The 27,746-nt window shown below is 36.4% G+C and overlaps 1 protein-coding gene across 10 annotated transcripts in view; it reads left to right on the forward strand.

Annotated features, from left to right (window-relative positions):
- The window catches only part of LOC117399458 (cAMP-specific 3',5'-cyclic phosphodiesterase 4D-like), a 365,779-nt gene that overhangs the window by 269,173 nt on the left and 68,860 nt on the right, over nt 1-27,746 (forward strand). Inside the window, exon 1 of one of the 10 annotated variants that reach the window (XM_058990274.1) lies at nt 13,140-13,464. The exons of the other annotated variants lie outside the window; for them this stretch is intronic. Coding sequence (XP_058846257.1) covers nt 13,400-13,464 — 65 coding nt within the window. The 5' untranslated portion in view covers nt 13,140-13,399. Of the gene's footprint in view, nt 1-13,139; nt 13,465-27,746 lie in introns of those variants that run through there. 10 annotated transcript variants of the gene reach the window in all.

Genomic DNA, 27,746 nt, shown 5'->3' on the forward strand with positions numbered 1-27,746 from the left:
ATACAAGTGTCCTCCTCCATGAAACCTATTTGTTAAGTCAATCTATGAGCCAGTTGCATATGATGTTGCTTTGTGTTACAGAAAAAACAAAAATAAAATAAAATAGGGCATTCCAAATTCTGTTTGTTATCATTATGCGGGAAATACCGACATCTGTTCACTCTGGTCTCCAGATTTAAAGGGCTAATTCTTTTAGTTGGAATTAGGTGTCCTCATGCAGAACACTCCCGGGACCCTTCACACACACACACACAGAGGTTGGTGTCGCACAGGTGATTAATTCCTTTCAGACAGGCTGCCAGTGATGCAGACTGACGTCATTCACTGAGGGGAGACGGAGGTGGGGGAGGACAGGGAACATTGGAGATGATTCCTACCAGCATAGCACTGCTAAGCTTGTTATTGTTGCTCGCAGTGTACTTTTGTGGGCATCTAGACTATAAAGAGAAATACAGACACATACAAAAATAGATATGATAAATTTATCATTTTCATTTCTTAAATCTGTAAGGAAAAATGAATATTTGTAACTAAGAGAAACTACACACACACGCATCTTAGACTTAAACACATTCTTATTGTTTATTGACTTGAGCACATTACACCTATTCTGATGTCTCAGTTCAAGTAAAGGATTGGCAGAGTGTTGTTGTAGATAATCTACATACATTGTTTATTGTCTGTTTGCTGAATAAACAGAAAAGCACATGGTTATTTCACATAAGAGTTGTATAGAATAAAGAGCTGTAGTCAAAAATGTACATACCCCAATGGAAATGTATAATTTCTAGAAATTTCTCGAAAATAAAGAATTTTAGGAAAAATCTTTTGTAACAAAAGTTTTGCTTTTTGATGCTACCCTTTGATGCTATTATAGTATTGTCTACAATGTGCTAGAAATTTCAATATGATAATGCAGAACCTTATTCTAGAAAATGCTGGATTGTAGGTGAACATTCTTAGACAGTATAAAAAGGTTAGGCATAGGATGATTGCTGTCATTACCAAGAAGTCAATATGGGAAAATGTAAAGAGCTATCTGAAGACCTTAGGCAGAAAATGATCTATTGTCATAAAGCTGGAGAAGGATACAAGAAGATTTCCAAGCATTTGAGTATCGAAATTTCAACTATTGTTTCAATTATCAAGAAGTACAAGACTCATGGTACAGTCACAATGCTCCCTCGGTCTGGAAGAAAGAAGGTACTTTCACCAAGAACAAGTAGAAGAATTGTGAGGAAGGTTAATAACAATCCGAGATTGACTGTCAAAGATATTCAAAGTGAACTGGCTGCAAGTGGGACTGGGGTTTCCATTTCAACCATAGGTCGAGTATTGCATGGTGAAGGTCTCAATGGTCGCAGGCCAAAGAAAAAGCCACTTTTAGGAAAACGTCACAAGAACAAGTCTCATAAAGTTTGAAAAACGGCATTTGAATGATGGATATGAGTTCTGGTCAAGGGTTTTGTGGAGTGATGAAACCAGAAAATAGATTCTACAGCATACCAAAAGATATTGGCCAATCACCTGAAGCGGTCCGCTACAAAACTTGGTATAAAGTGCAAATTGACGTTCCATCACAACAACGATCTAAAGCACACATCAAAATCTACTTCAGAATGGTTAAAGAATAATAAAATCAAGGTTCTGGAATGGCCTAGTCAAAGTCCTGATCTAAATCTGATAAAGAATCTTTGGTATGCATTGAAGAAGGCTGTGCACAAGACAAGTCCTTGGAATTTGAATGAACTGGAACAATTGTGCGTTGAAAAATGGTAACAAATCACTAAAGAATCATGCCAAAAGCTCATTGACAAATATCCTAATCATTTAAAAGAGGTTATTAATGCTAAAGGTTCCTCAACTAGCTATTCATTTAATTTTTCTTGTCAGGGTATGAGTACTTTTGAATTAGCATTTTTGGAGTTTTGCAAAAAAAATTGCAAAATACATATAGAATCACCTCAAACTTTAACTTCATACTCAGTTTTAAGAGTTTGGGATTCGCAGGTGTTTGTATTGCTGGACTGTACGACTGTGTTTATATGCAAGTCTTTTATTAACTTCCCATATGGATGGTAAGAAACAACATAAGTTATTCCTTGCCTTACCTCAATAATGTGTCCTTTAAAATAATATGCACAAAAAAATGAACAGAAGCAGGTGCCTGGATTGCAACATTTCTCACAGCTGATGAGATAAGACAAACTGAGAGTGCTTATCCCAGAGCTCTTTCAAAGGGCCGGTGTCACTGAGCATGTGAAATCCTCTAGTCCCCAGCTTCAGACGGCTAGGGTTTTAATAGTAAGAGGAAATTCCCTCATGCGGCACACTGAACTGCACGACCAGCACAGGACTTCATGAGCAGCACTACCCTGCTTCCCCTTTCAGTTTAATTTCTGTCAGCTGTGTTGCCTTGTTGCCGATGGCTTTTCGCTGGGATCCCATCGGGTCCTTAAGCCCTCACTGTTCAGCTCGGAGCAAGAAAAGAATGCGCTTTCTCAAATCCTTCAGGTACTGGACTTCTGCTCATGCTTTCTGTGTTTCATTTCAGCTTTGAAAATACTAAATGAGCATCTTTGTTTTTGTTTCTTTACAACAAATGCTTGCTTTTTAGTTACAGTTGGATTCAGCATTGCAACATATCTACATCATTTTATGCTTTTGATTTTGTGTACCTTTATCAAAATGTGAATCAGTATTACATGTAGCATATCTTCAGCAAGGAACATTTTTAAAGGGAACTGTGTTCTCTTTATTAAGCTTAGGATGCACCATATGTTTGAACTATATACCAAAGCCTTTCATGGATTAGTATCATGGCCTTTTTATATATTGGCTAACATTCTCAAAACAGATTTAAACAATTGCATGCATATAATTATGCATCTGCTCTTCAAAATAATGCTAATCATTTACACATATCCACACAATTAGGTGCAAATATGATACATGGAATGGTAGTAATTGTAGTATATGTACTGTGTGTCCTTATATAACACATATTGCACAGATGGACATGTTGTGATGCAATCTACATTACAAGCACTGTTATTATACAAGCTGCTGTTTAGTTGTGTATGTTCGTTGTTTGTAAGCTTTATACTGTAGTTGCACATATTAATATTCTGAGTACTGAACTTAGAAACTTGTTAATATGTGCATTTAAAAGAGAATATAATTTATCTAGGTCGGTCGGTTCTATAGTCTGCTTAATCCTCTTTTGAAAGGCTGTATATATGTTTTCCAGATTCTGTAATACCGCAGTTCTCAACAGGTGTAGGGCCAGAAAGCGGTGCTTCTTCAGAATGTGGTACGCGTACCAAAACTTGACCTGTGTAACGTCAGAAAATGGTACACTATCAATGCTGTGACTGACTGACTACTGCACAAATCACTATGGGCAAGACAAACTGTAGTTCACCCACAAAATCTTGTATGTTTACAATTTTAGGTAACCCAATTTGTTGGTCATCAGTTAGTCACATACATTTGCTGAATTGTGAAAAAAAATATATATATTCAACGGAACTTTTAAAATCTAAAATCATTTGCGCATGCCCAGGCAAGCGCAGTACATGGTGTACCACGGTTTAACACAAACCACAAAATAACACCACACCTGTGAATTTTACAAACAAAAGTTACATGCTTTAAAAAAATGTTTTATGTTTTTGTTTTTAATGTACCTACAGTGCCTTGCATAAGTATTCACCCCCCTTGGACTTTTCCACATTTTGTAGTGTTACAACCTGGAATTAAAATGGATGTAATTGGGATTTTAACCATTTGATTTACACAACATACTTAACACTTTGAAGGTGCAAAATATTTTTTATTGTGACACAAAAGTTAATTAAACAAAAAAAAAGACATTTGTTGGTAGCATAAGTATTCACCCCCTGAGTCAATACTTGGTAGAAGCAACTTTGGCAGCAATTACAGCTGTGAGTCTTTTTGGGTAAGTCTCTACCAGCTTTGCACATCTGGATCCTGCAATTTTTTGTCCATTCTTCTTGGCAAAATTGCTCAAGCTCTGTCAAGTTGGATGGGGACCGGTTGGTGAACAGCAAGTCTTGCCACAGATTCTCAATCGGATTGAGGTCTGGGTTTTGACTGGGTCATTCTAAGACATTCAGGTTGTTGTTGATTTTGTGGGTGAACTACAGTTTGCATTTGCAGAAATGCATTTTTATTTGCGACAAAGCAACATGTAAAAGGGCTCCAGAGTGGTGCATGTGGTAAAGGCACTGTGGAGTGCAGGATGCGCCCTAGAGCCTGGAGATCGTCGGTTCGAGTCCAGGATATTCTATTGCCGAACGTAGACGGGAGCTCTCGGGGCTGCGTACAATTGGCCAAGTGCCGCCTGGGAGGGGGAGAGCTTAGGTCGGCCAGGGTGTCCTCGGCTCACCACGCAAAAAAAAAAAAAAAGCAACGTGTAAAAGGGCCTAAATAAATAATTATTAGTATCATTTTAACTGAGGCACGTGCCTCGGGTGCCACATAGCTGGCTACTGCCTTGAGCAAAGTTGAGAACCCCTGCTTTAATATAACTAATGATTGTCAATGGAAGTTCCTATTTAAAAAACCTACAGTAAATTATGCAAAACAGAAATTTAACAGGATTTATTAAGTTAAATTATGAACGAACACAGCAGTTGCAGGATATTAGGCACATGCAATTTTAACTTTGACAAATATAAAAGAAAATGGTCATGCATATTGCTATATTACATATTTACTGACATTCTGCTTTCGAACTAGAATTTAGAAGTGCTCCCATTTGATTAAATCCCATATCCTGCTTCTGTATATTTTTCTTTCAATTTTTTTAAAGTTTTAATGTTTCTTTGCCCACCAATAATAAAAGCGTTGGTTCTGCAAATATAAATATGTCCAAATAAGAAGAAGCTAACAGCTTGCTAAAATGGGAAGTTAACCAATATCTTTGTGGTTTGTTTTTTATTTCTCAGCAAACACGTTTACACCTTTAAACACATTTTTAAAAAACTTTTTTTTTTGGAGAAGAATACATTGGTGGTCATCAAAATATTGGGGCTTGAAATACGTCATTTTGTAACGTACAGTAAAGAATGTTAGTGCTGACATTAAAGTTAGTGTTCAATATTAAGAAGTTTCACACAATACTAACTGATTACAGTAAGCATGCTGAAATGTCCAAAGGATGGATTGTCTTAAGTTCATACCTTGAAACAGTATATTAGGCTGGACTTAACACTTGAATAAGGGAAGTTATTTCTTCTGAATCTTACGTGCACTTGCTGGTGGTTGAATAGGTTAATATTACCACTTTCACACACATATACAGCTACTGGGTCATCATTGTTGTATTTTTTAAATCATTTTTGCAGTCTATTTCAAATATAGAGTGGCCAAAAGATAAAGCACGCTCAGCGATTCCGAGAGGAGTGTCGGTCTCAGCAATTTAAGGATTGGATAAAACCTGTGGAAGGCAACTCGACCAAGGCCTATTCCAGTTATTGCAAAGCTGCACTGTCTGCAAAGCGATTCACAGATCCACTTTTAAGCAACATTTTTAAAGGGACAGGGAGGAGGACATTATGCAGATTTAGATATTGAGCGATTGTTGATATGTATTAAGAAGTACAGATTAACCAGCTTTGTATCATTGCCATGCAGGCATAATTTGTGATATAAAGCAGGTCATGATATAACCCAGGGTTCACGTTTGCCTATGACAGCACATTAGGAGTGCGAGAAAAAAAGAAAGAAAACTAGATGAATTAAACAGCAGTGTTTTAATACTGTACATTTAGTCGTTCTTTACATTTAAACCAATACATATAGTTTACTACAGGACAAATAGGTTTTGTATCATTAACTAGGACGAAAAAGGCATGAATTTTCAAATGATGAGAGCTATCAATTAGGCATTCCACTTGGTGTTTTTTAGTGTGCATTTGTATAAGGCTGACTGTTAAAATTTGGTGATGTTGGTGTTTTGTAAACAAACTGTATCCCGTTAAACCACCCACGCAGCATTTGACAGGCTGAACAAAACATGACAAGAAGCGGGTTTGTGAGATGATATTAAGAGAGGTAATTTCTCAAAGAACCTATGGTGCATGTCTGGTGGTTTTTGAAAAATTGTGATAATAATAAATGGGGTATGATATTAAGCGAGGTGATATAAAACAGGTTAACCTCTATCAGTGTAGTATGTGTAATACTTAGTAAATTGTCTTTACAATTAACTTTATAATATAAAGTCATCAAAAATGTCACTAGAACACCACTTTCCTTTTTATAAAGGTCTCTAAATAGCAACATCTAGTGACTTCTTGGGATTTACTATCTAGAATACTTGGTAAATTGTCTAGCGACATTTTTGGCGACTTTAGAATGTCTAAATAGCGACATCTAGCGACTTTGTGAGGTTTCTCTGGTGACTTCCTGCTTGGTGGAGTTGGCAACACTGGTTGGGTGGTTCAGTGGCGGCATACAATATGACGGCTCTGTGACTATATAGGCAATTCACACAGACCAAAATGCCACATCAGTGCCGGTTCTGAGCCGTCATAACTCGTCTGTGTGAAAGGGGTATATGTTTGAGTGCAATGTGCCTTGGAAGACATACTGACCGGAAGGTAGAGGTACAGGTATAGTGCTCATTGTTTTTTTTCTAGCCATACAGTAAATAAACAAGGTGGAGCTTTAAAAATTATTTCTAATTATTTTATATAACCCACTTCTTCTCGCTTGTGTGTGTCTCTATTCCCCTGGTTGTCAGTAAAACTAAACATAACTATTTGACTCCTCTTCAAATAATTAAGGCAGTCACACTTGAAAACAGATTGCTTTCTGCCTCCCCTTCAGAGAATACTATTTTAAATGTTGTATGTATACCCTTTGGGCCCCGTGTTAAATATATAAAATGACTATACATGTATGTATATATATAAATATAGTACAATTCGGTTGTGGAAAAGCATCAACAGTACTGTAAATCGCTCCATTGCCACTCTGGATTACAACTGAAAGCAAGTCCTTGTGCAATATCCGAGTGGAAACAGGTGTGTCTTTTCCAGTGTCCAGTCCAGGTTTCTGTGATATGTACCACTGTAGTGTATCTGCCCTCTTGTGAGTTGTGCTTTCCTGTAGCTGTTTTTTGTAAACGCATGGACAGGTTGGTCAATGCAGCCACTGCATTGAGGGCTGAGCCAGTTGCATGGGCACCCACTAACAGAAAGGCAAGTACGGCAGTCGGTCTGTGAGTTGAGTGAACCTTTGGGAGAAAACGTATTCCTTGTAAATCCATTAAATTTACTAATATGACACTAATGTCCTTAAGGGAAATTTCCTTAAGGGTCACTTATAAGGCCCTTCATCCCACAGACACATTTAGAAAAGGAAATCTGTATCACACAAAAGTGGTGCTGCTTGGTTCTGGGCTTTAAGAATGTTACTTTGAGAGATACTATACTGTACATTATCTCATCTGTAAAATAAAGGAATTATGATCTGCCTTTAGATTGTAGCTACAGTAGCTTTCATTAGGGGGATGTGTGTGGTTTACTGCCTCACACAGCATTCCCTCTAATCCTGAAACATTCTTTTTTTGGTTTAATTCCACCTTGGAATCAGCAGACACAACAGTTTCACATTCCCAGTAGTGGGGGTGGGAGCATGTCAGTGTACTGCAGTGATTTAATGCCACTTGTGACATTAACAGCGAGGACTGTGTGCTTAAGAGTGTGGCAATGTCTGAGTCTGTTTTATAACTGAATGGAGTCGTGAGTAATTCAAGGCTGTCATTCTGGGATGCTAACTCGAGGAATAAATGTTATTTACGGGAGAAAGGGTCATATTTTAATATTTATCTTTCTGTTTGCCATGTAATTTTCACTGTGTATGGCACAGTGATGACTGGAGATCCATGCAGTCCAGTGTGTATGGTGAAGGTTAGTTGACCCTCATCATAAGGCTGGATGTTACATCATTTTAATCAATATGCCAATACAGTGCTTTTTTTTCTTGCCAATAACTTACACAACATGGGCCGGTGCAGGGATTGTTAAATACTATATATGAATGTTCAGTCTTTACTTATGTATTGGGTCTGATATTTATGGTACAGTATGTTTTAAAAATGTCATACTGTACTGCACAATGCAGTAAAAATGATACAGTGCAATGGCACCCCCAGTGGACACATTAGGTCACAGTTTATGTTTGTTTGAGTTACTTGTAGGAAAGGTTATTCATTCCAGTGTAACTGTATTTAGTTCACATAACTTGAAAACTGAGAAATTCTACTAAAATAAACTAAAATAGATGATCTTGGTCAGGCTAATGGACATAAATAATGTGACAAACATTTAAAAACTCAATATGTGCAAAATCTGATTTTAAACAGATAACATAAGCAAAAAAAACTACATTTGAATAGTACAGCAGGCCCCAAACTTGCACCCTTTAGGGTGACCCTCTGTATGCAAACTACTACAGCTATGGCCAAGCGTTTTAAAATGAACACATTTTGCTTCATAAAGTTGAATGAAACCTACTGAATAAAGTTATGTTAACATTTTGAATTACATACTGCTTTATAGTTTTCACCATATACAGTACTTAATGAAACACTAACAAAAACTGAAAAATGTGACATTTCAAAATCTAACAAAATACTGTACTGCCGTTATGGCTACCGGTAGACTTTGCAGTATTATTTTGTAGTTTCTTTGATTACACAATGTTAAATGAAATATCTAAATTATGTTCATATTTTTTTTTTTTTTTTTTTCAATTATGTCTCAATCCTACAATTTTAGGTGATGCAACACTTTTGGCCATAGCTGTACATGACATCCATTTGAAATGAAATTGAATTTCCATGCCCGCTGTAACAAGTCAGGTCGGCAGAGGTGAGGGACAAAGATTGAATCAGTCAAAGCTTCTGTAGTTCAGAGCTTTTCTCAGCACTTTCATTTTTAATTCACAAATAATAATAAAAAAAAATTTCAAAACAAAATACTTTTCAAAACCAAAAAAAATGTCAAATATAGGCTGCAAAACACAATACATAAATGGTTTATTAAAACATAAACCTCTAAACCCGTAGAAAGACTGTAACCTTAGAGGCCATTGTAACTTTGGTTGCCTGTAACCTGCTCTGGGCTGTACACTCCAAAAAACACATGCAGCTTAACGAAGCAGAGCTTCACTGTTATTATAAGGCCAGTTCAGGTAATCAGTTAAGTCATTGATTAGTTAACCCAGCTGCAATTGATTGTGGCTGGGTTAAAATACTCAATTACAGCTAAGGCCAAACGTTTTGCATCACCTAGGAATTTAGGATTGAGACATAATTTTATATATATATATATATATATATATATATATATATATATATATATATATATATATATAGGAACATAATTTAGATATTTTATTTAACATTTAACATCATGTAATCAAAGAACCTGCAAAGTGATATTGCAAAAGTTTACCGGAAGCCATAATAGTAGTACAGTATTTAATGTTAGATTTCAAAATGTTACATTTTTCAATTTTTGTCTTTTGATAAGTATATGGAAAACGACAAAGTGGTATATAATTCAATAAGTTAATGTAATGCAAAATTAGTTAATTCTATTAGTTCTATTAGTTAATTCTAAAACATTTAGCCATAGCTATAGATTACCTGTCGTGGCCAAATTCTAAAGATTCACAGCAGGACCTTTTGTCTCCCCTTTCTGTATTTGAAGTCAGGGAATTAACCTGTTCCCTGCTGAAAATCAACAATACATTTTTTATCCACACTTACAGTAGTACAGTATTCGTTCTGGGACAGGGCTCTCCTGGTCCCAGGAATCCACCCTGTCACACAGGTATTCATATTAAAACCCTCTGAAAGGGAGTTCTTTTGAACGTATCCTAGTTAAACTAAAAAAATTTAAAAAATCTTTAAAAAAAAGACGTTAATAGAGGCTGTACATTTTATTGTTTTGCTTCTGGAAAGACCAAGAATACTGTAAAATAACTTGTTTATATAGTAGATGTAATTGCATGGTGCATTAGAAACATGAATCATGAACTCTAATGATTTGTACATTTAAAGGCTTGAAAAACAAATCTTGGCGCAGCGAGTATGTGACTGCTGTCTTTCACAATTGTTCAAATTTGCTATGGGAAGAAAGAAAAAATGGAGCATGACTGTTCTTACAAAGGTAGAGGCTTTCATTCCTAACAAACAGTTTGACTCTGGTTTCAGTTTTCAGTGATTAAATGGTTTAAAATATAAGCTGCTGTATGTTACAGAAAACATAGGCTATTTGGGCATATGCAGTAATTATAGACATGAACCCCCAGAGCTTTGTAAAGCTTTACTTTTTTTTTTTTTCATCACCCTAAAGTTATATAATTAGTTATAGAACTAACTAAGTTTGCTTTCATAAAGTCGAATGAAATCTGCTGACTAATGTAACGTTAACATATTGAATTACATACTGCTTTGTATATCCTGCACAACAACAGACATGACCACTGATGTTGGCAGCAAAATCGTCTTACATTTTATTTGCCTAAAAACATTTTAATTCATCCGGAACAAAGTAAAAACACACAACGCGTTTCAACACATAGTGTGTCTTCATCAGGTGTAGCTATACAATTGTGAAGAGTTTTTTTTTTGAGTGTGCGACCAGTCCCGACTCCACAAATATCAACAATTAAATGAGGTATGGATGGATGGTTAATTCACAATTACGAAGAACTGTTTTATGACTTTGTGGAGACAAATATATATATCTGGTTTAACTTTTCTTTTTCAACTGGACCATTTTTTGATGCATGTTTTTCTACAAAAACTCACCCAACAAATACATTCCTTTTAAAATTACAGAGCAATATTGTTATGGCAATGGGTGAAAGACCACACAGGTGAGACCTTGGAAGCTATTAAAAGCTATTAAAAGCATCTGACACATATTGTACACTTTTAGTTGATCTTGAAAAGCTCAAATGAGAATTGATATTCCCTAACCTTTTGCTGGTCCATAACCTTTTCTTTTCTTACAGCCACATTATTTTCTGGAGTTCTTTTCGCAAACCCTACTGCGTGTACAGTACGTCATGAACTTGAATAGATGCTTTGTTTTCGTTATCTAAGTTTAATGGTTATATTACTTCATGACTTTTTGACATAAAATGCATTTTTTTAACAAAAAAAAAAGAAGGAAAACCAAAAATGCATTTAATTCATATGGTCAGTCATACTGTAAAGCATGCGTCGTTTTCTCTACAGCTGGAGACTCGTGACTTCTCATTAGAATTGAATTGCTGTTTTTGTTAAATACATGAGCCTGACCTTTACAATGTGCACAGAAAGTTTGGTAACCTGAGACAAAGCAAGCATCCCCAGTGTAAAATCAGACACTGCTTAAAAAGCCCTGGGTTAAAATAGTGAGCAGACACTGCATATTCCAAACTAGCTACTCTAAAATCAGCTCATACAGTATTCATTTAACCGTGCCTGTGAATTGTTCATGAAAAACACAGTAAATTGAACTCAAAATTAAATTAAGTGAACAGAGTGAGCAGGTGTTTGCCTTCGCACTACACACAATAGCCCTAGGGGGCTAAACTGCATAACAGGCCCTCTGATCTGAATAGTACTGCATGATACAACATGTACAGTGTGCTGTTGGCAGTATACACATTGTTACAGTACATGATATGCTGTATATGGCTTTAACACTTTTCTTATGGTTTATATTTAAACCCTTGCTTCACACTTAGCTCTTGCAGATGAACTGTTTTCACCAGATAAGAAAGGATGGGTGATGTCTGTGTATCTTCTGATCCTGTACATCATATTGCTAATCTAAAGAACAAATTGTCCTGTTCAAGTCAAATTTAACGCCTGTGACTTGAGTTACATTGCTAGTCTTTAAGATTGCCCAACATTTCTCAGTGGGGCTGTAAAAATGCTGTAAAGATATACAGAAGATGTTAAATTCATATTATGAGAGAGGTACTGTACCCATTACAGTGTTTTCTTTTCAGATGACCTAGCATCTAATGTTACTTGTAGGTCACACTACAGTTAACTCGCAGCACCAAGTATGTACTGTATCATGTGTTAAACTTTACCATGCTGGCGACCACATTTTCCATTCACCTTTTTTATCAGATCATCAGATTATCAGATTGGCAAATCCATTTAGTATTGCAATCTCACAATAGCTATCAAATGACACTTTAATGCAAATCAATAAAACACTACATACAGCAGACAGTGTCTTCAGGCAATCTCTCTCTGTGGCACATATTCTAAGTATCTCTTATTTATGACTGCAGACCCTCATTTCATGAATCAAGAATAATTGTAGCGTTGTTCTTCTTAGTGTTGTATTTAATCTAAGCAAAAGTTTAAACATCATTTTGCATTGTCTCTGTTGAGCTTTGGACATTACATTACCTAACATCCCCTGAAATTCCAGACTTCAGCTTGTTAATATGTAATTTACCAGAACTGCTTAGTAGCTTATTATCAACATACTAAATTTCAGACTTTAGGTACAGCTGATTTGCTTAAATGTAATTGCTGCTTTGCTCTTTTAGAACTGTCATATGCATAACCATCATATTTTCCTACTATTGTAGTTCCAGAAGTGAAGTGTCCTGCTAGTTTGTTTGTGCTAATTTAAAAAAAAAAAGTGTCCTATATACTCAGTGGAGTTTGATTGTAATTTGCTAATGAAGAGCTTTCACAGTGAATTAACCTCCTTGGAGTTAAATTTCTCCCTCATTGACGTCAACGATTCAGAGAGAGGGTAGTTTGCTGTCTACGTTCAGCTGAGTTTGCAGCAAAACAGAATAGAGATCTGCCCCATGGTCAGATAGTCTCTCTCTCATTCCCTTATGGGGGTCTAGTCATGCTGAGAATGTGATGCATTCAGCAGCTCTACCCTCTGTCACGTCCAAACGAACCTGCTCAGTGTCAGCAACTTGTAAACAGTTCCAGTTGGCTTTCATTGTAGAAGCTGCAGGGGATCTGGAGGCTGTCTCAGCTGCTGGACTCCCTTGTGACTTTCACAACGCACACATTCAAGCGCAATACCTCCCAAGTCAAAAGCAAGGCAGAGAGGAGAGGAAACATTCAACTTCGTCACCAGTGTGGAACACTGAGAGCTGCTCAGTGCAGCTACTGATACTGCTGCTGCAAAGTCATGAATGTGTTCTTCTTTGATCATGTGCGTTTCTTTATTCTGCCTCCTTGCAAATTGGATTTCTTGAAGAACACTTCTTTTTTCCTTGCCACGGGCAACGGAATTTAAGAGCTGTAGAGTTACAGAAGGAATATTCCAGCTGACATTCCGAGAGAGAGAGAGAGCTTGCAATTGTAACCTTCAGAATGAGCATTGTTCTGAAGCCTAGGTCTCGGTCCACCAGCTCCTTGAGGAATACAGATGTGCTTAGGTAAAGTTATTTTTAACTCTTTTTCCTCTTTTTATTGCTGCTGTTTTGGATTACTAAGTCACCTCCAGTACAGTAAACTCCCTTTATTTATTGAGGACAACGAGTACTTACTGAATTTATTTTTGTACAAGTGAAATGTTGTCCGCACTACCCTTCCTTTAAAAGAAGAACATGAATGAATTAGTTTTTAGTATTTAGAAGTTTCTTTGAGGTGGTGAAATTAGTTGGTGTCACTACGTTACAATCTATTTTTTGTCTTCCTCATATAGATTAGAATCCAGTCCTATTCTGCTTTAGGCCACTTAACTAGACAGTGTCAGCTTCCCGTTGAACTAAAACAAACAGGAAAATGCCTTCAGAAGGCTCAAATAACAGACCTTTCACTTTAAAACCAAGAGCGATGCAGACTAAATTACAGCGTAATGACAGGTACCCTCTATATTTTTCACAAACAAAAAAAAAGATGCTTGACTCACAAAACAGCAGTTCTCTTATCATGCAAGCCTACCCAGTATTTGTATTTTGTCTTTTAAATGGATGAGAATTCAACTTGTTTCTGATTACAAATAAGCAACCAACGCTGCTACATGCTATACTGCAATATTTGTAAAATGTTTTAATTTCCTGGATTATTCTGACAATCGCAAACTGAAAAAGGGTCTCTTTCATTGATTGGTTTCTTGGTTCTCTTTCACTAAATGCTGTTAGTTACAGTTACTGTATGTACAATCTGAAAAAGTCCAATCTGTCTTTATAATTTAGGTACTTGTTTTTTTATTAATAACATTTCTACCTAACTCATCATGTTTGAACTATTTGAACATTACCTTCCACCCTATGTCCTACTACTGTCCCAGTAGTGTGTATAGTGTATATATCTACATGAGGTTATTTAGTAAACACAAATTATATTTTTGAATACATTTTCCTAACCTTTTTTTTACATAAAACAGATGTTTGGGATTCACGAAATAGATGGTAAATAATTGGATGTTGTATCTTTATTATGTAGCTTAAGCAGTCTGTTTTGTTGAAGGTGTGTTCAGAGACTGGCACCTTTTCTAACATGGATACCAAATTAAACAGTATGGCAGTGGCATACTTTTCCTGCCACAGATGTAAATACAAAATGAGAGCTATCAGTAACATTGCAAAATAGATCATCATGACCAACAATCACTGTATGCACAAAAGGTGCGCGTTTGGCATAAATGCAAAAAAGACAGAATACTATTTGCTGAGGAATAGGCATGCCAAGTTTCATCACTAAACACCTTCTCTGAAACACACATTATTGAAAATGCATATATAAAATCTTTGAGCACTGCGTAAATATACAGTATTTTGGTCTAGGTAAGAAGTCTACTTAACAGTGCAGAATACTATTGCAGTATAGGAAATATAGCTACAATTATTTAAACAGTTTGATTTTGGTAGTGTAACCTAGTGCTGAAAATGTTAAAAAATAAAGCCTTACTGCTCAGTGAAAAATGTTAAGTAAGTTCTAAGTGTTGTTAATCCACCTTTCACCAGTACTGGTACTTTTTCATTCATCAGGAAAAGAAAAGTTTAAACAAAAAAAGATGGATTCAGGTTTTGGCATGTGTTATTCATTCCTGTTTGTATATAGAGAATAATCACATTTCAAAAGCAACATTCCAAGCAAGATTTCAATCCACATGCATCAGTAACAGCAACTGCAAACCTTTATTGAATGCATGCAGGAGTCGTCTATACAGTCTAGGTTTCTGTGTTTTTTAGGCGCCATGCACAACTTTGAGAAACACATGTATTGTATGTTCAAGCTACAGGTACCCTTAAATAAGTCAACAGCAGTCTCCAGCCGCTTCACGAATATCATTAAAACACACTTTTCTTTACTGAGGCGTAGGACCTGTGCAATCACTCCTAGATTTACGTTTGTTTACACATCCTACACATCCTACACATGACTCTGCAGCTGATGCATAGTTCACACACCCTAGTCTCTGTAAGTGGCCTTGGATAAAAGCGTCTGCTAAATAGACAATAATAATACATTCACATTTAGAATTTGGCCCATGGCCTTATCCACTGGAGCTCGATAGCCGCCCCTCTGCTGGCCAAACAATGATAAATGCAGTACAGTGATTAAGATGACTCGGCCAGCGGGCAGGAAAAGTGGCACTTGGGCCACCTTCCCGCTAGACAAGGCACGCTGCAAGGTGGAGGCAGGGGAGGAGGAGGACCAAACAAAGAAACGACAGGGGGCATGGGCAGAGAGACCTATTTAACTGGTTAAACTGGGAACGTAGATGATTGGTGGGTGGAGTCTCCTTTTGGAAAGAACTAGTTTCCAAATCTTTTTAGTTTTAGTTTTCAAATTTACGTCAAGTCAAGTCAGAGCCCTTCTGTTATTTAGTAATGAAGGAAGTGACAAATAATGTGGCAGGAGGGTTTGTTAGGCTGTGGAACACTTCATAGTGAGTTCATAGAAAAAACATTACAATATTATATATATATATATATATATATATATATATATATATATATATATATATATATATATATATATATATACACACACTATTTGACTACACTTAAATAACTTTCATCGTTATGCAGGGGACAATTTTACCAGCTAAGATAGAATTTAATATATTGTTGTTTTATTTCAAACCTATCCTTTTCCGCACTAAGCAGCTTCATAGCTAGACTGTTTCTGTTGATTCCTGAGATGGTGTTTCATTGTTTTAGGCCTTGTGCGTTTGAAAAGAAGGAGGTTGCTAAGTCAATGGCATGTAATGTAATGTAATGTAATGAAATGCATTTTTGTTTACGACTGTAAGTCGCCTTGGATAAGGGTGTCTGCTAAGAAATAAATAATAATAATGTAGGATATCGTGATTACATTTGCATCAGGAGCTGGTGGGTGATCCCTTGTGGGGGCTGATCCAGCAGCGATGCAAACCGAAAATAAGCACCCTGGGGAGGGCTGTGCTGCCGAGAGAGTCAGTTGGAGAGAACGGTAACTCCGAAGGGAGCAGAGCTTGTCACGCAGCCCCATAGCTACTGCTTGGCTGGTATGGGCTGACAGTATGGAAACGCAGCTTTTGACGCTGCTATACCAGGATGTGTTGTGCACCACTTTGGCAGAAACAGTGTAAACACTAAACAGTCTCTTCAATTGCCAGGCTCCCATAATAGTAAACACATAAACTCCATTCCACAAGTGAAATACACAAATAAATAAATAAATAAATCTTACAGATTGTTGCAATCTTCTGTAAGAGTTCCCATGACACTTCACGTTAAAGCAAAGGAAAATAAGTCCTGGGCATGCGTTTCCAGCACGTCCATGATATAATGTAAAGTAGTTATAGTGTGACGGCTGGATGTACTATGTTACCCATAATTTACATTTTTATTATTTACATTCTGAGGAGATTACTCATGGGCATTTCAAAATGGCGGAGGTGCAATACCAGCGTGGCGACTGTGGTGTATTTTCCCCACATATTGGAAAAAAGATTATTATTATTTAAATTAACAGCGTAAGTATTTGACTAGTTGGGGATGATCCTGAGATAGTACCGTATTAGCTAGTCTGCAACTTAGTACGCAGCTCCATACTAAATCTACAAGTTAATTGCAATTGACCCATTGAGACTCATTGTCTGAGTACCAGTGTGGTTCAATCATTCCGTGTTACTATGTTGACAGGTTAATAGTGTTTGTACTCAGTAAACCGCTCATCCATCCGGTTGTCAGCTAGAGCTGATTTCAAATTTTGTCAGCGCTCCAAATTGGAGTTAGGATTTTGTTTGTTTATTTTGTATTTACTTGGGAAAATAAATATACAGGCACCGCCCTGTTTTCCTGAACTGTGGTGAGGAGACATATTCCTTTTCCTGCACTAGAAGATGGTGTTTAAGGTGTCAAACAGTGTGAGACAAGTCACCATAAAGACTAGTTATATCACAATATAGACAAGTTAAACTTCAGATATATTACAGACCACACTGGGATGTAATGATATGTATTTAAAAAAAGACACATTGGGGCATGTTTTCAAAGTGTTTTCTTCAATGTTTAACTTTTTTTTTACTTACAAAAAAGGAAAATATAAAAAGGGACCCTATTGCATATTGTCATGATAGAAAATAAAATGTTTAATAAAAAATACTAGTTCATGATTGATTCTTGCCATGATGGATGCTGTCCCATATAAAAAATTAGCACAATGTTTTTCTGTTGTGATTTTCTATTAACTTAATTGACAGAAACTATTCTCTTATTTGTCATATACGACTATTTTTACTGTACCAAACCATTACGGCATCACATTCCGAGATAAAAACTATTTGTATGAGATACTATTATGATAGATTTTAAAGAGATTAAAAGATAATGCGCAACATACTAAAGCCAGCTTTTAGCATCAACTTTTTTTTTTAAGTTACATAATTAGGAACTTTAATTAAATGACTCAAAAGTGTGTCTGTATCAGTAGGTTTATAGCATTGCTGGCCCTAACAGTATTACAGCAAAGGCCATTTGAATAAGAATAGAAAGGATAATGTCCTTGTTCAAGGATAATCATTGTGTGTTGCTTTTTATAATACTGATCCAGATGGTTTTATAGTTGTTGTATCCCTTTCTGTAAATGTGCCATTATGCTTAAAAAAATACTCATATTCTGTTTTCCAAAAACATATGGAAAATAAAGAGCTTGGTATATTGAAGCTAATAGTTCCATTTTTTTTGTTTCCATTACAAATAACTACTTACTAAAAACAGTTGGTTGACGTCACATTCAATTAATGTCACATGTAACCAAGACAGCAATAACAAACTTCCCTGAATTTGTTTTTTTTACACAGGGCACCTAATTTAGTAATAGGGACTGGACATTTTTTAGAGGTCAGAATAATTATCTTGATGGGAACAAGCATTCTTGGAAGAGTAACACAACACAAGAGTTTTGTAATAGGCCACAGATTTCAAGATCATACATGTAGGGTACATATGCACAGTACGTACTGTGGCCAGCAATGAACAATCAAATTGGAACAGATCACAGCTGTGTGAGAAAATGGGATTGGATACGTCACTTTGTTCTTCTGAGTTTGCATTATGTAATGCTCCTGAAATCTTTATTCTATACATCTTACATATTTAAAAGACATGTTCTGAGAGGAATAAACGATTTTAATAGTTTACAACTAACAATAATGTAACTGCTCATAGCTTCAGCTAAGTTGTTACTTAGTTTTATTCCATACCATTTTATATCAGAAAATGTTCCAACCTTTTTGGACTTGTTGCTAAATAGTGACCTTTGTTTTGCTTGCAGTGTCCTACAAGATATTTAATTTCATACTAAAATATGAATCTTTATTTTTTTAATACATTTTTACATACAAACAGTTTAGCCTCTGTATTGTTTTCCTTATATGTCCTGTTCTTATAATTTACCTAATTGGTAAATCCGGTAACAACTTTCTGTTAAAACTACTCCTCTGATCATAAGGGCCACTGTATCTTTAAAATGCAGTAAGAAGCCAGCCCCAACATGTTTTTCTTTTTTTTTAATAGGCAGGATTTCCCCCTGTGTAGAAGCAATATTGTGCTAACACAAAACGCCCTTGACTATTAAATTACGTTACTATTACTCTTTTTCCCTGACTCTATATAGCGGTGTTCTTAATAAGATAATTAAGAACACCACTTAAAGCCCCCAACACTGCGTTTTTCAGAAAGCAGATACTTTAGTAGAGTGACGCTCAAAACCATGGCAGAGGTTGAGGGTTGTCCTAGGAAAATGCTTCATTGCCATATAGGCCTACTACTGTTTGGATTGGCAAAGTTACCTGTGATGCAAATGCATGTGTTTGTCGTACAAAACCTGTGGAAATAAAGGTTGATGAGAAATCCTAAGCGCTCATTTATTCATAAACGGTTAAGTCATGTTGGCTGTCAGTTGTACTGATTCACTGTTTTCAATATTTGACGATTTTTTAAATGTAGCTGAAAGTTGAAAGAAAAAAAATAATTGGTGACTTAAAATAATAGAACTACTTGATTCCTTTGTCTACAAATCTCTGTGGAGTTTTACAGGTAGTCCCTATATAGTGTGAACTCGATGGTTGACTGTAAATTACTACATTTCTGGGTTATTACTGGCTGTTCCAAATTACAGAATATGGGTCTGTTCAAACAAGGGTATTAATTTGTTATCACTGTGGAATCATGTAGAATTTACAGCAGAGTAAGATTTCTGAGGAAGCATGCATGATGGATTAGTGGGGCTGCCTCACAAAGGGGAAGCTAATTTTAGGTGTGGGCCTGGGGCACTGACCTCCTTTATTTAATACATTGCACATATGCAGTATGGAACTACAGTATGTAGTCATGTATTTATGTGACACATATTGAATATGTTTCCTTTCATGATGAAGATTTGGGAGAATTTGACTTCATCCCCAGGGTCAGCATAGTGCTCTGCTGTATTTCAGTAAGTATCATGGGCCAGTAAATAAACCCATTAATCAATCTATGCTGTATTATTCAGCTAACCAAGCAAAAGCTAAACAGATTTATTTGCCACTGTCAATGAAATATGGGTAACACTTTACATTGCATGTCTCTATTTTCAGTGTATTTATATACTTAACATGGACATCTTTTTGCACGATATATGTAAGTACAAAGTTGTGTCAGAAAAGGATCAGGGATAGGGTTAGTATTAGGGTTATTTAATGCACAAAAAATGTACACATTAAGTAGATTGTAACAATGCATAATAACATTGTAATTATGTGTAAGTACACATGCATTTGCTAAGTAACTACTATATAAATACACATGAATTAAAGACACTTAATGTGTTACCGAACTATATGTTTATGAAGACAGAGATACAGTAAGTGTCACTAGCTGTCAGTTTTAATATGTTCTGCTACTTCCCTTGTACAGGTGTACATGTGTCAAATACCAATTAAGTTGTTGGCATGTCTAACTAGAAATGTTGTGTTCTAATCTTGTGTTTGGTTTGGTTTCATTATACAGTAGGGTTTTTTTTTTTCTTTGTAAGATTTGCTGTGATCTGAAGTGATGAATATTCTTTACTGTCCCTTTCTTTGACTCAGTTTCAGAAACATAAACAGCTGGGCCTGACCTAAAGGGCCTCACTCGAGCACCCCTGTGAGATTCGTTAAGGAAGGGCATGAATCAAATCTATTATTCATGATGAAGGGTCTACTGATTAATGTAGCAATGCTGGGTAGTTTGATATGGCCCTCTGAGAGCTGTGTCAGCAGCTGGTTACATAAAGGATGCTACAGTATATACAGGTATAGATCTTGCTTCCTGTTACTACATTCAACTTTTAAAACTGAGGAGCTCCTTGATGCCGTGTGTGCTGTTTGAAAATGGATTAGATGTATAATATGAACCAATAGTTGATGTAAACTTACTGTGCATATATGTATATAAGGTTAATGCAAGAAGCAATATCTATTTTTGGGGGGCGTCTTTGTGAATTCAGTGTACTTGAAAGCATAGGGACAGTGGCACTGGTTATAGTTCAGACAATATGCCAGTAGGCTCCATGCAAATTCCTTTTTGTACAGCTCTGCCAGTTAGTCTTGGGCCTCTTGCATGGATTTGATCCAATGTCTAAGAGGTAAAAAAGGTAGGTTAAATACCCTGTTGAAAACCTTACGCTGTCCACAACCTATAAAATATGATACTGTATCTGCTTTTATCAGAACCTGTAGATGACAGACAAAAAGGCATTTGGAAAAGTATTCAGAGTTTAGCTTAGCAGTGCTTTAAAACCTACTGTAGTATTACAGATCAATCACATCAGATCTACAAATCCCCTGGATTTGTGAGAGTTCATGCCTGTCTATGCCCATTGAGGTCTTGTGACATTTTATTTCTCTTATCTCAAGAGGCATATCAAGACAGCATGATCTTTATGAATAATGCAAATCTAATACTTTCCTGATTTCTTTAAACCAGTGTAAAACCTGCTAGAGCAATCACAGAGAATCCTGTGCCAGTTCCTAATCATTAACAGTTGGTGGTTAGGAATATGTTTTCATGTCCCTGTTTGTTGAGTGGTAACTGACATTCCCTTACCAGGCCTTGTGAGATAGATACAAAAACTTACTGCAGCTGTATTTCAGACTCAGCCTAAAGACTAAGGGTGTTTAAAATACGTGTTGCAATGGGTAGGACATAGGTCCTATATATTGAGTCATGTACACTTATAAAATGACCATCTAAATTGGACCTTTAGAGACAAGCGGTCTTTACATACAGCTGGCTATTTTGACATTGGATTAATTGTACAGTAGTGGTAGCTATAGACAGGAGAGCCTTGATACAGTTTTTCTTTACCCTTTTAGAGAATGGTTAGGTTGTTGCTTGACTGTGTTGTTTTATTACTCCGTCCAACTTTGTATATTTACTTCATAATGGTGAAGTCTGCATAAACAATGACATTCCGTGCATTGCATACATGCAGAATAGTTTATTACATGCAATGTAGTGGCCATGTATGGGCAGTGGCATAACTGCAGGAGTGAGCCGAGGCGCCAGTGTAGGACTCTAGGGACCTTAACCTTGTAATCGTCTTTCCAGAGAATATGAAGCACAGCCAGTAAACACTGTTTGTTTTGCCAACTACTACCCAAGTTACAAACTAGTAAGTCTCTTAAAAAGGTTGTTTATATATTTATATATATATATATATATATATATATATATTTTTTTTTTAGGATTAAATGAATGTTAAACAGCAGCATGTCTAAGTACGGACACTGCTTGTTTCTGTGTATTGTAAATATGTGTACCTCCCTGTGGTTACTGTTCAGAAGTTTTGAAAGAAACAAAAACACTTGTTTGAAATAAGCAATCTACAGCATGGCTATGTTTACAATGAATGTTGGCCCCCTGAATGGAACGTTCTTTTCTAGAATTTTGAAGTCATCATACCGTCATTGTACCTACCGTAAAACTTCAAATAATTGCCAGGTCTCAAATAATCACCTGTCTCCAATACATGCCAGGTCAGCTGGCAGATATTGTAAATAAACACCAGGTCTCTATTAAACGCCGGGTCTCTGTCATTGCTGTTGAATCTGAGGAAGATGAGGAGGAACTTGAGTGTAATGAACTGCTAATAAGTGACAGTGATGAAAGTGACTCTCAGGATTAATAAATAATAATAATAATAGAAAACGCAATTTAAGGCCTACATGTAATGCATATTTGTTTAATGCAGTTATTACGTTATTAAAAGTTTGATAATTTTAAGCGTGCTGAAAGTAGGCCAGAGACTAACCTCTTGGTGTATTTTAACGTGTTTTGTTGTATTAACAATGTGTAAGTTTGAGATTAAACAATACATTTTTTTTGATAATGATACTTATTGCTTTTATTGTTCATTTTTCAAAACATTTTAGAAGTTTGCATTATTATTATTATTATTATTATTATTATTATTATTATTATTATTATTATTATTATTATTATGATTGTGCTGTAAGCATAGCCTACACGCCTGTGATCTGATGTCTACAGGGTTGTCTTTTAGTGGATTTAACTGTTGTTGTTATTATTATTATTATTATTATTATTATTATTATTATTATTATTATTATTATTATTAACAATGGTAGATCTAATTCCATTTTTAAATACAAATTCATACTTCTGCTTGTTCATTTTTCAGCGTTTTGCATACTGTACCCTTGTTAACCAGATCATATATAAAGACCGTAATAATACTTTCGCTTTGTACTTGAGGGTGTTCAATACAGTGTAATTTTGTTATAAAACAAAACTGTTACTTAGTTCCCACTGACACACAACCTTTTAACAAAGTTTCTGCAATATGTAAATTGAGTTACGATGTTGCTACAAGATTGTGTGTTAGCGGGTTCTCAATGACCGCGTGAAGCTCTCGGGTACAACTGGCGAGTGCCAGTTTAGTACAGTTAGCATTGTTCCATGGATTAAAATGCATCACATTCAAGGGACAACTTCGTCTTACTGAGAGAAATACAGTTGCTTTTCTAGATGTGCAAGTCCTTCCTTTACTAAGATGGCGGATGCTCTGTGACATCATGCCTGTTGTCAGCCACTACCTCTGATCTCTATAGAATTTCGCCAGACTTTAGATTTACTTGTACTGCCAAAACATAAGAGCACTTGATGTTCAGCAGGTATTAGGACTCCTAGGCTGTGCTGCATAGAATTTGAGTGAGGGGCACAGGTGGGGCCTTGGTACTTGTTGCAGAGAAAGTTAACTTAGTTGTAAAGAGTGTTGTGCCAGCCAGAATATACATTCTGGAAAATGAAGAAAAAAACAAAAACAGCTTGAAAGTTATTTTGCTGATGAGAGGTAACTTGTCAGTATTGTTGTCTAGCTTGATTGTGTGCCAATGGTATTACAATTTAGCCATGGTGTGCCACTATATATGGTTCATTTAGAGGATTACGAAGTATACAATTAATTGCATACCTTTTAACTTTAAAAAAGTGAAGAAAATTTCTTATGAAAATGCACATGCAGTAGTTTCTGTTAATTGTATATCCCATGTACTTAACAGTTATATGCATTTAACCAGAATATGCAATTATAAGGAACATATACGTACATTACACAGACATTTGCTTCACAAATGTACCTTCAAATGTTACTAATAATTGCATACTGTAGTTAATTGCATAAGACTTTTAGGCACACAGGCTATGTAATCAAGAAGAATTTACTGTACTGTAACTTAACACAATGTGCTTTGTATTTAAAGGTGGATTTCAGTGCTACTTGCATGAATTATCTCTTAATAAATTAAGTAGATATTGAACATTTCACAAGACTAATTTTGTGTGCTTACAGTTAGAAAAACAGGAACTCGCGCCCTCATACTAAAAGAAAAAAAAAATTATTGTCACTTCGCTCGGCACATTTGTTCGAGAGGTATAAAGTGTGATTCTGAAGGTTTGCTATCATTCACCTAGAGGTTTTTTATGGACGGGGGTTTGTCAACACTGGGTCAAATAGATTTTTATCAGGAATAGCTGTGCTACAATCATAGCGTGCTACCTCTATTTTTTTTTTTTTGTAAACATAGCCTTTTTCATTTGCCTGTTTTAATTCTTAATGCCAGCTTGGTAAAATAAATAAATAAATAAATAAATAAATAAATAAATAAAAAAAACTCTTTACAAAAGCAAATCCCTTCTTCTCTCTTCACAGAGTCTCATATACAGTACTAAATCAGAGGTTGTTTGCTCAAGCCCAGGGCTGCCTGCCAAATGGATGTTTTATATCATTCATGTTAGTTTCTCTAACCTATTATCTACCAATGTCATTCACTGTTTAAAGATGTAGGGAGGATTCTGTTGAATAAAGTGTGAAGATAAATGGAGTTTCCATTTATAGAACATGCTGCTCTGAAGCATTGCATATACAGTATAAGGTTGTGGTATTTATTTTCTGTTAGAATGCTACACCTAACTGCATATTTTATACTTGTATAGAAAATGTTTCTCAAAGTTTGTTTTGTAATGCAGCCAATCTGATGCTGTCTTCTAGATGCTATCTGTGATTCGGGTGCGGTATTTGAACTTAATGATTTTCATTTGAGAGAATTCAGTTTCACATAGGCAGGTGAAACCAGAGTAAGTTTTAACCTTCAGAGTAGATGACAAAAGAAGAAGGTACCTTTTTCTGTTAACAATTCCCCAAAAGTCACAGTCTTTGGACATATCTTTCAGCAGAATGTCCCTTTGCATAATGATTTCCATTTCTACTTCACTACTTTGGACATTAAACATATGCTAAAATGTTACAGCCAACTCAGTAATGTCTACCTGGAGAAATGTATTTTCAACAAACATCACAGTTGGCTCTATCAACCCTAAGTCTTAATCGCCTGTTGAATTCATCTACCAGTGTAGTCAGAAGTTCAGAGAAAAGTTCTGGTTGAACCCAGCTTTCTTTGTCTTCAAACTTCCCAAAATTGTTTTGGGAAGTACAACAACACTTTATTGTTCTTTTCAGAAATCTTCAAACCCACTGTGCTGATCATATGCAAGATACCACTGTCCTTTTCTGCAACTCACAGCTCAAGTTGTTCAGTTTGGTGGTAATGTCAGTAAGGAAACGCAAATCAGGAAGCCGATAATTATCCAGTGCTTAATAGCCCGCATTCCTAGATTGCAAAATAATTTCTATTTCAGACAAGAGATCCAAATCTCTTTGCAAGACCCTGCCATTGCTTAACCAGCTCATGTCAGTGTTGAGGAGCAATTCACCGTAAGCGACGTCAAGCTGATCAAGTAAACATTTAAACAAGCGATGCTGTAGTGCTGTTGCTCATATTGAGTTAACAATTTTCACTACGGCTTTCATTACGTGCATGAAGTTAATAACTTTACCACAGAGCGCCTGCTGGTGAATGATGCAGTGGCAGTTAACAAGAGAGGGGAGGTCGGATCACTTCTACAATAAGCAATGTAGCCCGAGATTGTGTCAATCATGGCTGGTGCTCCATCTGTAGTGAACAAAACAAGCTTCCAATTTGGAACTTTATTCTCCACATACCTTTTTTTAATTTACCTTTTTTTTAATTTAGTCTTTCCCAATTATTTTTTTATTGTTATTTTCTCCCAATTTGGAGTGGCCAATTATTTTTAGGCTCAGCTCACCACTACCACCCCTGCACTGACTCGGGAGGGCGAAGACGAACACACGCTATCCTCCGAAGCGTGTGCCGTCAGCCGACCTCTTCTTTACACACTGCAGACTCACCATGCAGCCACTCAGAGCTACAGCGTCGGAGGACAACGCAGCTCTCGAGCAGCTTACAGGCAAGCCCGCAGGCGCCCGGCCAGACTACAAGGGTCGCTGGTGCGCGGTGAGCCGAGGACACCCTGGCCGACCTAACCCTCCCTCCCCCGAGTGATGCTCGGCCAATTGTGCGCTTCCCCTGGGAGCTCCCGTCCACGGTCGGCTGTGGAATAGCCTGGACTCGAACTCGCGACGTCCAGGCTATAGAGCGCATCCTGCACTTCACGCGGAGCGCCTTTACTGGATGCGCCACTCGGGAGCCCCTTCCACATACCTTTTAAACTCCTTGTATATGTCTTCTCTTCTTGTTCTACCTTTCAACTGCAAAATTGTTAGAATGTGTTCTTTTGTGGTAGCATCTTGAAAAGTACTCACATCTTGAAAAGTGTGCTCGTGTTTTGCTAGTATATGACTGAGTGAAGCTTCAGTGCTGGCCTTTTGCTGCCGGTTTGGTAAAAACAGATTGCTGAGCCTTCAAAGCTGCTTTCAATTCACCTTTGTTCAAAGAGAGCTATTTAATGGAAAATCGTCTTTAAATTCCTTGTGCATTGTAGTGTGATGTCTTTCCAGATTACCTCTTTTACTTGCTGATATATTTGCATGACATACGATATAAGACATGTGCACTTATCCTTCACTGTAGTAAACAAAAATGTTCCTTCCCATTAGAAATGGAAATAATACATATTTTGTTTCTTTTTAGATGCCCAGCTACATCATTCATTTATAATGATATCTATGAACAAAAATAAGTCAGTTAAAGCTATTCACGTAACACTTTCCAACAGAAATCAAACAACGGCGTCAAGCCTGGAATCTTATTGCAAGGTGTCCCTCTCTTGCATGATCAATAAAGACAAGATGAAGGAGCAATAGAACTATGTAGTTATTTAGTCCAATTGAAAATGAAGCCAGATGCACCATCTGCGAATTATCAAATACATACCAAAAAACTAAACATAAATAAAAATAAAAATAACAACTGACACATGAAATATCCCCTTCTTGTACTGGACAGAGCGATCTTTAGCAGAAATATTTTTTATCTTTGATGTAGCTGGTGTCTTGTTCATTGAAGGCATTTTAAAAAAAACCTGCAGTTCTATAAAATGTGTTCAATCATTTACCGGAAGAAAACTAAACCCGCTGCCAGGTTCATAAATGCGACAGGTCGTGCGACAATAAAGCAAACATGTACTGTATTTATTTGTAAGTGCTATAAAAAAAATGTGTATTTACACCATTCTTTCAGAAATGGGAATTTTCATGGATGGGGAACTATATATTACAGTACATGGCAATGAGTACATTTCATGGAAATTGTGAAATCTGTGATAGCCGTGAAAAAACACAGCCTTAATCATTATAGTGCACAGTTACTAATAGTTTATCAACTCAGGAATACATATTATATCATATCCATTGGCACGTC

The sequence above is a fragment of the Acipenser ruthenus genome, chromosome 2 (genome assembly GCF_902713425.1).
Source record: "Acipenser ruthenus chromosome 2, fAciRut3.2 maternal haplotype, whole genome shotgun sequence".
In the NCBI taxonomy this organism is placed as follows: Eukaryota; Metazoa; Chordata; class Actinopteri; order Acipenseriformes; family Acipenseridae; genus Acipenser; species Acipenser ruthenus.